The sequence below is a fragment of the Mobula hypostoma genome, chromosome 17, assembly GCF_963921235.1.
Source record: "Mobula hypostoma chromosome 17, sMobHyp1.1, whole genome shotgun sequence".
Classification (NCBI taxonomy): Eukaryota; Metazoa; Chordata; class Chondrichthyes; order Myliobatiformes; family Myliobatidae; genus Mobula; species Mobula hypostoma.
The window spans coordinates 60,313,980-60,331,084 of NC_086113.1; the positions used below are offsets into that span (position 1 = coordinate 60,313,980).

Genomic DNA, 17,105 nt, shown 5'->3' on the forward strand with positions numbered 1-17,105 from the left:
CTTTATGAAACCATACTGGCTTCGGCCTATCTTGTCATGCACCTCGAGGTATTTCATAACCTCGTCCTTGAGGATTGACTCCAATATCTTTCCAACTACCGATGTCAGACTAATAAGTCTGTAATTTTCTTTTTGCTGCCTCCTTCCTTTCTTAAATAGCGGAACTACCCTTGCGACCTTCCAGTCCTCCGGCCAGAGTCCTATTGATTCCTGGAAGATCATTTCCAATGCTTCCACAATCTCCAAAGCCACCTGCTTCAGAACCCTTGGGTGTACCTCATCCAGACCGGGAGACTTATCTATTCTTAGTCCACTTAGCTTCCCAAGCACTTTCTCTCTAGTAATCTTGACTGTACCTAATTCTATTCCCTGATACCTCTGGCTGTCAGGTATATTGCTCATATCTTCCACTGTGAAGACTGATGCAAAATACTCATTTAGTTCCTCCGCCATCTCTTTGTTATCCATTATAATTTCTCCAGCATCATTTTCAATCGGTCCCGTATCTACCCTTGTCACTCTTTTACTCTTCATATATTTAAAAAAACTCTTAGCATCCTTTTTTATGTTAATCGCCAACTTCCTTTCATAATTCATCTTTTCTTTCCTAATGACTTCCTTAGTTTCCTTCTGTAAGTTTTTAAAAGTCTTCCAGTCCTCATATTTCCCACTAATTTTTGATTCCTTGTACGCCATTTCTTTTGCTTTTATTTTTGCCTTAACCTCCCTCGTTAGCCACATTTGTGCCATTTTTCCATTCATGATTTTCTTTTTTCTTGGAATATATTTTTCCTGCATTTTCTTTATTTCTTGTAGGAATTTCATCCAATTCTGCTCTGCCGTCCCTCCATTTAACTTACTTTTCCAATCGATTTGGGCCAGTTCCTCTTTCTTACCACTGTAATTTCCCCTGTTCCACTGAAATATCGATACACCTGATACCAGCTTCTCCTTTTCAAATTTGAAACTGAACTCAATCATATTATGATCACTACTTCCAAGGGGTCCCTTTACCTCCAGCTCCCTAATCGCCTCAGGTTCGTTACACAGCACCCAATCCAAAACAGCCGGTCCCCTGGTGGGCTTCTGGACAAGCTTCTCCAAAAAGCCATCCTGTAGGCATTCTACAAACTTCCTCTCCTGAGATCCATTACCTTCCTGACTTTCCCAGTCCACTTTCATATTAAAATCCCCCATAATTATCTTGACATTTTCCTTCTGACTCGCTTTTTCTATTTCCAGCTGCAACTTGTAGTCCACATCCCGGCTGCAGTTTGGAGGCCTGTATATAACTGCTATTAGTGTCTTTTTACCCTTGCCATTTCTTAATTCTACCCATAAGGATTCTACCTCTTCTGATCCTATGTCCCTTCTTTCTGTTGATTTGTTATCGTTACTTACCATCAGGGCCACGCCACCCCCTTTACCTATCTTCCTATCTTTCCTATACACTGTGTATCCTTGGATATTTAGCTCCCAATCACATCCATCATTTAGCCATGACTCGGTGACGGCCACAATGTCATATTTTTTAACCTGCAGCTGTGCAGCAAGGTCATCCACTTTATTTCTAATGCTGCGTGCATTTAAGTACAGTACATTTAGATCGGTATCTGTTGCTGATTGATTTTGCTATATTTCTATTTTGCAGCAAATTATCCTGTATATTCACCGGCCTGTCCTTCTTGCCATCTTTGCTGCACAGTATTTTTGACTTATTTCTATTTTCCTCTTCCTCGACCCTAACACCTTGGTTTCCTTCCCCTTGCCAACTTAGTTTAAACCCTCCCTAACAGCTATATTAAACAATCCCGCCAGGATATTAGTACCTTTTGAGTTCAGGTGTAATTCATCTTTTTTGTATAAGTCATACCTTCCCCAAAATAGATCCCAATGATTCAAGAATTTGAACCCCTGCCCCCGCACCAGTTACTTAGCCACACATTCATCTGCTTAATTCTGCTATTCTTACCATCATTAGCATGCAGCTCAGGCAGCAATCCTCATATTATTACTCTGGAGGTCCGGCTTTTCAATTTTCTTCCTAACTCGAAGTAATCTTTCTTCAGGACCTCCTCTCTTTTTCTGTCTATGTCATTGGTACCAACATGTACCAAGACTTCCGGCTGCTCGCCCTCTCTCCTCAGAATACTCTGGACTCGATCTGAGACATCCTGTACCTTGGCACCAGGGAGGCAATACACCATCCAGGTATCCTTGTCCGGCTCGCAGAATCTCTTGTCCGTCCCCCTTACGATGGAATCCCCTATAACTATGGCATTTCTTCTTGCTCTCTTGATTTCGGCACTGGGCAGAATGCCAGAGTCTCATTCACTGTGGTCCTCCTCTGTCAGGTCTGCCTCTTCAACAGTATCCAAAACGATATATTGATTTCTGAGGGGGACTGTCACAGGGGTGCTTACCACTACCTCTCTATAAGTAGTATCCAAGTACAACACTAATCCTAGATGCATACCTATAATGCTACTGTTTGTACTAAATACCAAAAAACTGTAACTTACTCCGTTACTATGAGACTCAACAGTTGCAGGAAGCCTCTTCCCCATCTCCGCCGAAGCCCGTTGAGCCAAAGCCCTCTCATTCCGCAGCCTGCTCTGATGCTGCCCGCTGGATATGGCGGTTTTCTTTTTAAGCTGTTCGCGCTCAACTGGCTGATGTCACGCGCCTGCGCAGTCTGGCCTCTCTCCTACTCCGAGAAATAAAATGTCTTCTTGATGGAAATCCTTAGCCTCTTACCGCTGTCTTCTTGATCCGAAGAGAAAAAGTCTGCTAGTTCCTTCCTCCGTTTAAACTGTTCGCACTCAACTGGCTGACGTCACGCGCCTGCGCAGTCTGGCCTCTCTCCTACTCCGAGAAATAAAATGTCTTCTTGATGAAAATCCTTAGCCTCTTACTGCTGTCTTCTTGATCCGAAGAGAAAAAGTCTGTGACTTCCTTCCTCTTTTTAAACTGTTCGTGCTCAACTAGCTGACGTCACGCACCTGCGCAGTCTAGCCTCTCTCCTACTCCGAGAAATAAAATGTCTTCTCGATGGAAATCCTTAGCCTCTTACCGCTTCTGGTATTATTCCAGTCTCATAAATGTCATTGATTAAATCAGTAAGTTTTTCAATTCCATAATCTTCAAGGGCAATAATTTGTTCTATAACTTGTTCTGTTACTAATTCATCAGGACCTGCTGCCTTTCCTTTCTTCATCTTATTTAAAGAGTAAAGAGTAAAGGCATCCGTTAGTCTTGTGAGACCATGGATCTGCGCCTGGAAAGTCTTCACTCTTGTGAAGAGGCGCAGGCCTGGGCAAGATTGTATGGAAGACCGGCAGTTGCCCATACTGCAAGTCTCCCCTCTCCACAATACCAGTGTTGTCCAAGGGAAGGGCAAGGGCCGATACAGCTTGGCACCAGTATCGTCGCAGAGCACTGTGTGGTTAAGTTCCTTGCTCAAGGACACAACACGCTGCCTTGGCTGGGGCTCGAACTCATGACCTTCAGATCGCTAGTCGAATGCCTTAACCACTTGGCCACATGCCCACACGTCATCTTATTTATTGCATTATGAACTTCAGATTTTAAAATACTTGGACCTTCAATGTTTTTCTTAACCTCTGGTTTTTTGCCTCGATCGTCTTCACCTTGTCCTACTTTAGCATTTAGATCTCCCATGACAATAACAATATCTTGAGATTTGCATCCATTCTTTGCTTGTTCAAGCTCTTCATAGAATTTATCTGCATCTTCATTTGTTCCATCTGTTGTTGGTGTCCTCTGAATCTAACAAGAAGCATTCTTTCTGATATTGTCCAATGTCTTAAAACACTTTTTGCCATGTTTTCATCCATAAGAATTCCTACTCCATTAGTATGGGATGTTCCACAAGAATAAACTAATGTTTTATTTCTAATCTGACATGTTCCAGCACCTATCCAACAAACTTCGCTAATTCCCATGATGTTAATCTTCAGTCTTTCCATTTCATTTATCACATTGTCCAATCTTCCTGCTTGATATAGGGTTCTTACATTCCAAGTGGCAATAATTTTCTTTTGTGTTACTTTAATTTTATGAGCAGTAGCTTGATGACGGTCTGGGATCCCTTGCTGGCCAGAATCAACCCTACTGATGGAAACATCTTCAGAGTTGTCTTGAAGATCCTCCTGACGCTGTTGTTGTGTGATACATTTTGTGAGGTTGACCATGGTTTTCTCAGCAAATTGCAACGGTGGTTTGCTTTTGCCTACCGTTGGGCAAACTAAAGAAATCGCTATTTCTCTTCCCAAATGTTCATCCGCCTATACTATAGCCATTAACATTTGAGGTTCCTTATACCGTCCTTGTTAAAATAGGCGGTGAGCTAGATTGCATGGAGGTTGAAGGAATTCTTTCCAAAGTTGAGTGGAGCACATGGACAACACCAGTCATCCCAGTACCCAAGATGAATGGATCTGTTGGGATCTCTGGTGATTTTAAGATCACTGTCAGCCTAGTACTGAAAGTAGATCAATACTCTCTGCCCAGAATAGGGGATACCTTTGCAAACCTTTCTGAGGGAAAACACTTAAGAGGCCTATTTAGAGATGGAGATGAAAGAATAGTCCAAAAGTGTTCCTCACCATGAACTCTCACAAATTACTTTATTGGTATCATAGTCTTATTTTTGGAGTAACATCTGCACCTGCACTCTGACAGAAAGCTCTGAACCAGGTGCTGCTAGCCTGCCCAGGTTACTCATTGTTACCTGGATGACATCATTGTTACAGGGGAGGATGACAAACATCTCCAAAATCTCAAGACAATATTAAAAAGATGAGAAGATTATGGGCTCAGAGCACAATGCAACAAGTGTAAATTGTTTAAACCAAGTATCTCTTACTGTGGTCACACCATTGACACACAAGATACACACAAGATTTACACAAGCGTGCTGAGAAAAATTCAAGCAGTGGTGGATGCCCCAAGGCCAAAGGGCATGTCATATTTGTTGTTCTTTTCAGGATTTGTTAATTATTATAATGGGTTTCTGTCAAACCTGGCTACTCTGCTCTACCCCTTGAAGTCACTACTGCAGATCAGGAAGAAATGGCAATGGACAAAAGAGTGTGATGTGGCTTTCGAAAAGGTAAAGGAAATGGTGACGTCAGACACTATACTCACACATTGCGATCCGCATCATCCAGTGAGGCTTGCCTGTGACACCTTGCCTTATGGTGTCGGGGGTGGGGGGGTCATGTCACATGTCATGAGTGATGGAAGTGAATGCCCCATAGCCTTTGCATCATGGTCTCTTACCACCTCAGAGAAAGTTAAACACAGATTGACGGAGGCTTTGAGTCTGGTTTGGGGTGTGAAATGTTTTAACCAGTATTTGTGTGGGAGAGTGTTTACCCTCATTACTGATCATCAATGTCTAGTGTCTATTTTCAATCCACAGAAGGGTGTTCCACTAACATCCCAGTACGAATGCAGAGGTATGCTCTGTTTCTTGGTAAACACAACTACACAGTCATATTAAAGAGAACAACTAATTATGGAAATACTGATGGATTTTCCTGCTAACCCTTGGAAAATAGAATACCTGAAAAATTTACAAAAGAGGCCACTCCTCTTGATGCTTTCGCTCTAACACAAATGGAAAGTCCCCCTGTTATGGCAGAGATGATCCAAAGGGAAATTGGAAAACACCCCACACTGTCCCAGGTCTACATGGGCACTCAAAATATTTGGAATGTGCAGCTGGAACTCCAGTTCCCCTATTTTTAGTAGCAGTGGGATGAATTTGTCCTTGACAAGGGTTGTCTTAATGTGGGGATTGAAAGTTGTTGTACCTTTCAATTTGAGAACTAAATTGTTGGAGAAGCTATGCACATGCAAGTCGTTATGGTGTGATCAAACAGAAGGCATTAGCTTAAAGCTTTGTCTGGTGGTCTGGGATACGTCAGCAGATCAAGCCGCTACACTGTTTGGGATGCCAACACATTGGGAAGATGCCAAGAGCTGTGCCCCTCCATCCCTGGGAATGTCCTGTATTGCCCTAGCAAAGAATTCATGTGGATTTTGCTGGACCATTGATGGACAGAGATTTCTTGGTAGTAGTGGATGCAGATACAAAATAGCCAGAGGCGTTCCTAATAGCCTCCACTACAGCCTCACACACGGTTGATGTGTTGAGAAGTCTCTTCTCAAGGACTAGAGTTCCAGAACACTCAGGCTATGTCCACACTATGCCGGATAATTTTGAAAACGCTGGTTTCGAGCACACTATGCCGGATAATTTTGAAAACGCTGGTTTCGAGTAAAATCAACAGGCGTCCGCACTAAGCGTTTTTCAAAATATCTCTGTCCACATTAGACGGATATTTGGGCGAATCTCCTCCTACTGGGCATGCGCAGGACACACAGAAAACAAGCGAAGAGGAAACGGTATACTTGGTGCGCGTTTGTCCAGTTACAGAGTAGAAAAAGTTAAAAGAAATTGCTCTTAGCTGTCGCGCAGGAGGACTTAAAACTTAAAAAAAACAAATACTGGAGCGTTTGGAGGCAACGGACAGGGAGTTCACGGACAGTAAGGCCTGGCTGACGACGGACATTGAAAAACTGACTAACTCTGTTGCATTAATAAAGCACTTTGTTAAATGTATAAAACATGTTTTCATCAGTGTTATCTGTATTTCCATACAATGTTACATTCAGCTGTTACACATCTATTGTCAGAGAAGTACTTGCATAAGTAGGTAAACCACCTTCATACAAGCAAAGACAGAAAACAGAGCAGAGTGAGTATACTTATTTATTCAGTAAGCTATGGGTCAAAGTATTTGGTGAGTACATTTCTAACTCTTCTGGCTTCAGTCTCATTGCTGTCTGTTCTGAAATCGTTAGGTTATGTGGGAGGTTGCGTTCAAGAAAACAACGAAATGCCGCGCTGCGGCAATCTGTTCCGGCTCGTCATGACAGCGTTTTTAAATAGTCAAAAAAGCTCACTTTACAATTTAACTCTCACGTCGTTCACACCGACTGCACGTTATAACAGCCGTATGGCAGTACTTGCGCAGTACCAAGCAGAAGCAGAAAAAGCATTTTTGTTGTGGTGTTGTCATGACAGCGTTTTTAAATCTCTCCGTTTACCCCATACACACTACAACAGATATTAGGCGTTTTCAGATTTATTCACTCTGGAGACCGTTTCTGAAAATCTCCATTTTCGAGGGATGAAAACGCTGCTTTAGTGTGGATGGAGGGTCAAGACGAAGAGAAAAAGTTTCGTTTTCAAAATTATCCGGCGTAGTGTGGACATAGCCTCAGTCAGCGACAATGTTTGTTGCGGAACAGTTTCAGTCACTGAATGGAATAAGACATATTGCATCTGCAGCATACCACCCAGCTACAAATGGTTTGGTGGAAAGGTTTGTTCAGAGCCTAAAGAAAGCAATGCAAGCAATGTCAACAGAACACACTACATTAACACTGGATCAAAAGCTCACCAATTTCCTTCTTGCCTGTCACGATTCAGCACACTCCACATCAATAACTCACCAGCTATGCTGCTCTAGGGTTGTCCCTTGCGCTCCTTGGTTCTCCTCAAACCCAATCTCAGAAGAATGTGCAGGACAAAAAGTTGAGACAAATTGAACGCTTCTCAAACAAGGAAGTTTGATATTTCACTCCTGGACAGCAGTCCTGGTGAGGGACTACAGAGGTGATCAAAAGTGGGTACTTAGGAGGATTAAGGACAAAACTGGATCACTCTCCGACAGAATAGAGACTGTGTCTGATAACATCTGGAGATGACAAGTTGATCAGTTGAGAGCAAAGTTGAGAATAAGAGAAGAACGGTGGCCAGAGCTATCGGAACCACTTCCTGCAGTCCCAGAGTCAACTCCTACAACCACCATGGAGGAAGCTTCCAGAACCTGAGATTGTTCCACAACCTCAAGTCTCACCTATCAAGCAGAGTGATCCTCCTTGTCAGGAAAGATGTTATCCCACAAGAGTAAGACGTCATCCACAGCGATTAAATCTTTTGGCCTGAATGGGACAATTTAAAATTTACTATGCATGGAGGAGTGTTGTGTCTTTAATATTGAAGTAATATTCAAATGAATAATATTGTAAATATAATTTTAAAGCATACTTTGTTTACATAATTATGGGCTATATGTAAAGGTATGTTTATGTTATACATCATTACACCACTACATGATATGTATCACTAAAGTAAAAACAAAACTAAGACATGCATTCCTGACTCCATGTTTTTACTTTCAATTAGTTTTATTTTAGAGTTACAAAAGATCACAGTATCCCTCTATCAACACCCTTAACTCTGCCATCTAACTACACTAAGGATAATTTTAAGTGGCCAAGTAATGTAGAATGAATTTCTTTGGCTCAGGAAGGAGCACTTGGCGCACTAACTCCATGCCAACCATCAAGTATCCATCGACACTGATCCCATTTTATTCTCTTCATATTCCCATCAATTCCCTTTAAATTCTACCATTCACCGGCACACTAGTGGCAATTTATTACAGCCAGTTAATCTGCCAGCCCTCATGTCTTATGGATGTGGGAGGGAACAGGAGCACCCGGGGGTTCTCCAGGCAGTCACAGGAGAGAGGGGTCTAATCTTCACATAAACAGTAATTGAATCTGGGTCTCTGCAGCTATGAGCTGCTTTTATAAATGCTGCACCATACATTTTATCATTATAACACTAAGCCTGATTTGATAGCACACTTTAAAAATGACATAGAAATCTAACAAACCATTAACTACAGATTCTTGACATGAAATTTGCTGTTCTGGTCTGGCACTTTTCTACTGCATCATACTGAAGTATTCACCCTTCCATAATCTTTTCATTACCTCCTGCAATCACTGCACTTTCGAGTGCACCATACATCAGTGTAGAATATCTCAGCAATCAAAGGCAATGTCTACTTTCAGGTTTATTGCACTAATTTTCTTGTAATTCTGTTTGTTTAACCAGACACTACAAGTATTCTGTGCCTCCTCTGAAGCTGCACTTGGAGCTGAAGGTATGAGGTATATTGTAAGCAACCACATAGGTTAGATTTTTAAATAGTTAGAAAATCAAGAAGCAAGTAGACAAATTAGTTACTACATTTTCTTCTCCCTTGGCATGATAGCTTTAAAAATTTGCTCAGTATGAGACAACATTTTTATGAACTACATTCTACAGATCAAAATCTTATTAAAGATGGATTTATTCAAGGCTGTATTTGCATATTCTTGAACAAACAGTTTCACAGCAACAAATTTAATGCAATTCCTAATGCCATGCTATTTGTATAGTTCCAAGTAGCAATGCTGGGACACGTGGTGGGAAATCCTTTGTGATCCACATGATCTGTGACAGAAAGGACTGCCTTGTGCAAATTAATCCCAGACTTGGAATGGTCTACAAGTTGGAGAAATGCCCAGCAGAATCTTTGACAACCAACACAAAGTCTTCATTATCTCCTAGCAGCATTCCAAAGTGCCAGAGAGCCTTCTGTTAATTTATTAAAAACCTGTTGTTCACTTGTTTTTAGAGTAGCTTGTGGCCCACCGAGGTAGTATAAAAGTGGAAGGTTATAGTAAACCAGATTATGAGCCCGCTAGAGGTATTATTTGTGATTGGTCAAATTCAGTCTCATTTGTCAGCTGTTACTTTTAAATTGAATGTTTACAATTAACAATCTTATGATGGCTGTTTAAAGGTTTATAAATGAAGGGTCTTGGCCCAAAACATCGACTATTTCCGTAGATGCTGCCTGGCCTGCTGACTTCATCCAGCGTTCTGTATGTGTTGCTTTGGACTTCCAGCATCTGCAGACTTTCTTGTGTTTGTTATTTACCACCAATTCTGACTGGTAGTAAAGAGGACATTCTATAACAATAGACTGTCACGTAGCCATTAAAAGTTGTACTTTAAAAGTTACAAGATATGGAAGTGGTTCTTATAGTTATACTCCAATCAAACACAGAGACTCAATGACATTTTGTGCTCTGTGGTTGTTTTGAAGGAGTATATCCTTGTTGTCTATTACGAGGGGTGATTGATAAGTTTGTGGCCTAAGGTAGAAGGAGTCAATTTTAGAAAACCTAGCACATTTATTTTTCAACATAGTCCCCTCCTACATGTACACACTTAGTCCAGCGGTCGTGGAGCATATGGATCCCTTCCTTGTAGAAGTGGTCCACTGCAGAGGTGATTGATAAGTTCGTGGCCTAAGGTAGAAGGAGGTGAGTTATTAACTTCAAACTTTCTGCATAATCACTTAAAGAGTTGAACTGCATGTGCATGTAACGAGAGCTGTATAACTCATCTCCTTCTACCTTAGACCACAAACTTATCAATCACCCCTGCTGTGGACCACTTTCTGGAGGTCCAAGATGCTGACTTCTACAAAGGAGGGATCCGTATGCTCCATGACCGCTGGACTAAGTGCATAAATGTAGGAGGGGACTATGTTGAAAAATAAATGTGCTACGTTTTCCAAAGTTGACTCTTTCTACCTTAGGCCACGAACCTATCAATCACCCCCCGCCACCCCCGTACAATAAGGCCCGTGGACATTTGTGAACTAATTCCATAATAATTTGGAAATAACTCTGGGTCATGGATATCATGTGGATAGTCAGAGGCCTTTTCCCAGGGCTGAACTGGCTAGCACGAGAGAACATAGTTTTAAGGTGCTTGGAAGTAGGTACAGAGGAGATGTCGGGGTAAGTTTTTTATGCAGAGAGTGGTAAGTGCGTGGAATGGGCTGCCGGTGGTGGTGGTGGAGGCGGAAGTGATAAGGTCTTTTAAGAGACTCCTGGATGGCTACATGGAGCTTAGAAAAATAGAGGGCTATGGGTAAAGTCTAGGTAGTTCTAAGGAAGGGTCATGTTCGGCACAGCTTTGTGGGCCGAAGGGTCTGTATTGTGCTGTATGTTTTCTATGTTTCTATGGTCATGTTTCTGTGTAAAATCCTAGGTTGTTGGAACATGAAATAGTTAACTGATGGAATCAGACTTAATCCCAAGAAAGCTGAGAAGCCAGAAGGTAACCCAAAGCACCAGATGCTGAAAACGATCCAAATTACCATAAATAGTTTTGTGTGTGGTTGTTAGTGAGAACAACATTGAGCTCAGCTCTGAGGCCTTATGAAGACAGGCAGCCTTCTGAGAACTTGTCTCTCTAAGCTTGTACATGAAACTGAGAAGTACCCTATGGGCCCAATTCCAATAGAAGGAGAATTTTCTTTTTAATAATGTTTATAATATTGAAAAAAATCTCCCAGATGAATAACATGATGTTTCAACCTTTCTTACACCAGTCCACCAGCTGCTCCACTTCCTCTCTATACTCCAACTCATCATTGTTATTAATGAGGCCAACCACTGTTGTCATCTGCAAACTTGTGCTGAATCCTGCAACAGTCATGTGTCAGCAGTGTGAACAGCAGCGGGTTGAGTACACAGCCCTGGGGAACACCCGTGCTCAGCGTAATGGGATTAGAGACATTGTTGTCCACACGGACTGACTGTGGCCCTTCTGTTAAGAAGTCCGGGATCCATTTACTGAGGGAGGCATTGAAACAGACACAGTAAACTTGTTTTAAAAAATTTTTTTGCTATGAATTGTGATTGTATTTGCGTCATTAAATGATGGAATTCCAATAGTTTGAACTGCTGTTACAATCTGTTACAATCTTATTTTCCTAATTAGCGTAAACTTAACATGCATGTTAATTCATTTTTTCCTATAGTAAAACTATTATAGTAAATTGCTAATTACTATTTACTACAGTAAAATTGGATAGTGAAATTACTATCCAAAGAAGTCAAATACATATAACAGGCCCCCTTTGCCAAAAAGGTAGCATTTTCCCCCTTTTATGGAGTGATCTAGCTGAAATTTTCAATAAGAAAATTGGCTGTATGCAACAGATGCAGGCAAATTGTTTGGTCTAGTGATGTATTCAAATGAGGACAATAGTTTAAAATGTAGGAATTAATTGTCATAAACCTAATCATTGAATGTTGGAAGCTTATGAATCACAATAACAAAGCAACAAATGCTGAAAATACCCAACAAGTCTGTGGCGGGAAATAGAAATACTGTTGAAACCATTAACTTTCATTCTCTATAAATATTGGATAACATGCTGGTTTTGTTTCAGGTTTGCAAAATCTGAAGTATATGATTTTTGTGCTTTGAGTCACTTTGCCTGATTAGAAACATTTCCGTTGGGGGCAGAAGCTTAAGGAATGCCTGTTTTTGCACAGGAAAATTTAGAAAGCTTTCAATGGAGCTCCGTGCACTGAGATGTAACAAATCAATTCCTATATTGAGGATATCATACCCCCTCAGGAAGTGGTGAATTTTAACATTTTCTGTACTATTAGTACTGTTTTCAGTTCTGTCTTTGAAACTAAAACAGGTAAATGGTATAGTGCAACAGATTTTAGGGTGAGATATCTTTCATAGAAAAGGTATACGAAAGTTCCTTCAGCATCATCTAGCAAATTATTTGAGCCTCTCTTTTTTTCTTAGGCTGTCCAAGCCCATTATTGATATTGCTTGGACAACTGACAGAGGCAATTTGTTTGAGAACTCTATCAACCCTTGTATGCATCTTTCAGCTGGATACAAAATCCAAGATATAACCCTGGAGTATCATGTCAAGTGGTTTATTCATAAAGGTTGCCTAAGGTACTTTCATAAATCTTAAAGGAGTTTATATAAGTGCATGTTTCACCATCTTACAGTGGTACTAGAAGTGGTTCACCTAATCTTCCCTCTTTACTCCTTCAACCTTTCGAGAGTCTGACATGCATGCTGTGACACGAAAAAAGCATCTTTAGAGACACAAACCGATGAATTAGAAGCAGGTGCAGGTTACTCAGCCCCTCGAGTATATTCTGTCGTTTAATAAGATCATGGCATCTAAAACATAGATCATAGAAACAATTGTAGAATACACCTTCTGGTGCTACTTGGCCACGTCTTCAGTGATGAACCCGGGGTCATAGGGTGTTTCGGGTCTTTAATCATCAGACAACCTCGACCGGGCGACCCAGCCGGGGGTGATAAGCCCCCGACTTGTGTCCAAGTGGCGCACTAATTCACGGATCTCCCCTCCGGATCCACAGCCACCGTGAGGCCTTTTCAGCAGCCTCCAGAATGTTCTTGGTGGCTCTTCTGAACTGCAGTCCTTTAACTCCAGGCAGTTTTAGAGTCTGCTGTAATGAATGGCCAGCAAAGCCCCGGCACCCAACTTCGACAGGCTCACAGCGAGCTCTCCAGCCATTGCTCCAGCATTCTGCAACAAGATCTGTGTATCTAGCCCTCTTGTGCTCATTAGCCTCTTCAATCCGGTCTTCCCGGGGACGGTAAGTTCCAGTGGGACCACTTGCTTTGTAGACTTCGATATTAACACCATGTCCGGGCGGAGCGGAGTGACTGCGATGTTCTCTGGGAACTTGAGCTGCCTCCCTAGGTCGACTTGGAGCTGCCAGTCTCGTGCAGTGGCAAGAAGCCCTCCCAAGGAGCTAAGCTAATGTTGAGCCTTCTCCCCCGCTCTACAGCACAATACTTGTCCTTCGGCCCACAATGCTGTGCCAAACATGTACATACTTTAGAAATTACCCGGGGTTACCCGTAGCCTTCTATTTTTTTTCCATACGCAACTCTACTTTTTTCTATTACACAAAAAAGTCTATATTTCTTTCCCTTAAAAACTACTGTGTTTCCAATGCACTTTGAAGAACAGATTTCCAAAGAGTAATGTCAGAAAAGATTTCACTTAATCTTTGTCTTAGATGGACAGTCCCTTATTTTTAAACAATGAGGCCTTGTTGCAGATTCTGTCACAAGAAGAAGCAGTTTCTCCACATCCAGCCTGTCAAGACCCCAGCATCCCAATGATAATTCACTCTCACTCTTGCAAATTCCAACAGAGGAAGTCCAAACTTCCTGCATAACACAACCCACAAATTTCACATATTAGTCCGTGAAACATTCTCTGAATTCCTTCCAACAGATTAACCTTCCTTAAACAAGGAGACCAATACAGATTCCAGATGTCCTATATCTGTGACCTATATAATTGAACAAATATCTCTTTACTTCACTATTTCAATCGTCCTACCAATCAATAATAGCACCTGTAAGCTGTCTAAATTTACTCGCTACACATACTACTTGAAAATAACACTCAGACACATACATTCCTCTGTTTCACAAAGCTCTGAAATCTCTTACCATTTTAATTATAATGCTTAATTTTTATCTTTCCTCTCAAGATAAAAATGTTTTGTTTTTATGATAAATGTGAATTCTATAGGATTCAATGAAAAACTCCATAGAGTTTCTATTGATTACAGGAGAGGAATGACAATGAGGGACTATGGTAATGATTGGCTTAAAATCTTTGAATGTAATTATGCACATATTTTTAATATTTTAACCGTTCTAGGTTTTATTATGTTAATTAAAATAAGTGCTTTTAAAAATGTTAACAGTTTGAATGGCGTTTATAATTTCAAAATATTTCTGACATTTTGAAATACTTTAAGAATTCTGGATGACCCCCAGCCTCTACTTTCCACCTTTATACTTAGCACTTGTGCATAGGGCTAACTCTGACTCACCTCCCCATTCACTCCCAGAGATTGCAGAAGGCCAAGGCACTGGATAGGGCTCACCATAATTGATCTCGGGTGACAAGCGCAGAATGGGAGAAAAATAGATGTTTAGGATGACTTTTCTTTGGAGATCACCCAGTTCACTGCTGACTATAAATTCTGGGACCTTAGGACACTGAACCTTGACACCAATTGTTGTTCACAGTTTGAGACTGTCAAGACCAGGTAAGACAGTAATCATTATGGATTGACAAGAAAGTGTCCAACTGACAGGATGGCTATCTCTCGCTTACAGTTAATTCTGTTCTTATGTCTTAGATTGGCCATAGCTGAATATTCATTTCCCATGGTATTCCCACTCACAGAATGCTAAACAACACTTCAAAAGTTGCACATAATTGCAAATGTCATTATAATTAAATGTATTTCTAACATTTAGGGTCCACAGAGCTAGTTGGTTAATCGGGCCATGGATTAGAGTTGTACTGGAAATTAATTTTACTGTTAATGTTAAAATATTGAATATTGCAGCTTCATTTCATTTTGTCTAAGTGTTAAGGTTTTATATTTAGACTTGAAATCTCATTTATAAGGTGTTGTAAATATTTCTTCCAGAACCATATCAAAACTTTGGACAAACACGTGAATTCATTTGTGGACTACTTGTTCGGAATTAGAGGTAAGTCAGTATTATCAGAATGAATTCTGGTAGTGTGTATGAAATATGAATGAGGATTTTCAGAGAAGTAAGTAGGATTTGTGTGTATGAATTATATATACTGAAGTGGATCTCTACATTGACTAAGGTGCAGGATTTTGTTTTGTATTTAACTGACTTAGACTTGTGAGGAACAAAGGTGCTTAAGTTATTGTAAATGCTGGAAAGACTTTAGTCAGGATACCCAGCCTCTGACCCACGGTAATGACTGCAGTATCTGGGTGTTTGATCCAGTTCAACCTGAATTGGATCAGGGTGTTGATGACGGGAAATCCCACAACACCAGATTGAAGTACAGCTACATTCTACAGGTTTCCTCCGCCATCCAAAGGTAGAGCGTTCCTATGAAATGGATCGTAAGCCGGAATGTCGTAAAGTGAAGAAGCAATTACCATTTATTTATATGGGAAAAATTTGTGAGCGTTCGCAGACCCAAAAAAAACCTACCAAATCTTGCCAAATAACACATAAAACCTAAAATAACAGTAACATACAGTAAAAGCAGGAATGATATGATAAATACACAGTATATATAAAGTAGAAATACTTTTCTACAATCATTGCCACACTGTTCACCGTAGCCAAAATCTCACGCAAGCGCTCTCGGCAGAATTACTCTCTCCGGTAACCTTTAAGCTATGAAGCTGCCAAATCATACCAAATAATACATAAAAATACACAGCCTATATAAAGTAGAAATAATGTATGTACAGTGTAGTATCACTTACCGGAAAAGGGAAGACAGCGCCGAGCACACTGATGATGGTGCGTTAGGCTGAGTCATTGGAAGTTGGGGTGGGGCAGTGGTCCCCAACCTTCGGGCCGCCGACTGATACCGATCCACGAAGAATGCGGCGGTGCAGTGGTAGCTGGGACGCACCCAGTACATCTTTAAGAAAAAAGCTGAAATAAACAAGCTAATTAATTAGGTGCCGCGTGGCACGTAAATGTCGGCCCAGACCAGAGGCGACGCAACCGGCAATCGCCTCTGATCTGGGCTGACATTTACGTGCCAGGCGGCACCTAATTAATTAGCTTGTTTATTTTGGCTTTTTCTCTTAAAGATGTACTGGGTGCATCCCGGCTACCGTTGTACCACTGCATGTTTCGCGGCAATGTATCGGTCCACGGCCTGGAGGTTGGGACCACTGGGGTGGTGGGAGACTGAGGTGTCATCTCATCGTCGTCTGTTTCCATCAAGGCAGGCAGGTCATTTTCTTCTATGTCTGCCTGCCTCGATGTTGAAGGTCGAGGTTCGTCGTCTGCTGTGGCTGATGTGGAAGGCTTGAAAAACGACAGTATGCTTGACTGCTTAGCCTGGCGCATTTTTCTATCATACAGTTCTGTGTAAGCACTCAAACCATCCTGCAAATATGCCCTAAACCTACATACCCTTTCAAAATAAAAGTTGTACTTTTCTGCAATCATTGCAGTGAAAATCTCATGCAGTTGCTTCACATTCAGTTCCTGGACGACTTCACTTTCGGTCCATTCGCTACTGCATTCGGTTTTGATTGTTATCTTTTCCTCTTCCAATTGAATCAACTCTTCATCTATCAGTTCTTGGTCATGGGATGCCAAAAACTCGTCAATATCATCTTGGTCAACTTCCACAAGCCAAACTCACTTTGTCCTTACTTCATTCACCATGATCGAAATGCTTAATTATGTCTAGTTTTACGCTAAGTGTAACACGCTTACGAACTCTTTTAGGCTTTTCCGATACCGCAGA

General features: G+C 41.2%; 1 protein-coding gene across 1 annotated transcript in view; it reads left to right on the forward strand.

The window, feature by feature from the left end:
- The window catches only part of elovl2 (ELOVL fatty acid elongase 2), a 142,170-nt gene that overhangs the window by 21,034 nt on the left and 104,031 nt on the right, over window positions 1–17,105 (forward strand). Inside the window, exon 2 of the mRNA XM_063069981.1 lies at window positions 15,271–15,334. Coding sequence (XP_062926051.1) covers window positions 15,271–15,334 — 64 coding nt within the window. The remainder of the gene's footprint in view (window positions 1–15,270; window positions 15,335–17,105) is intronic.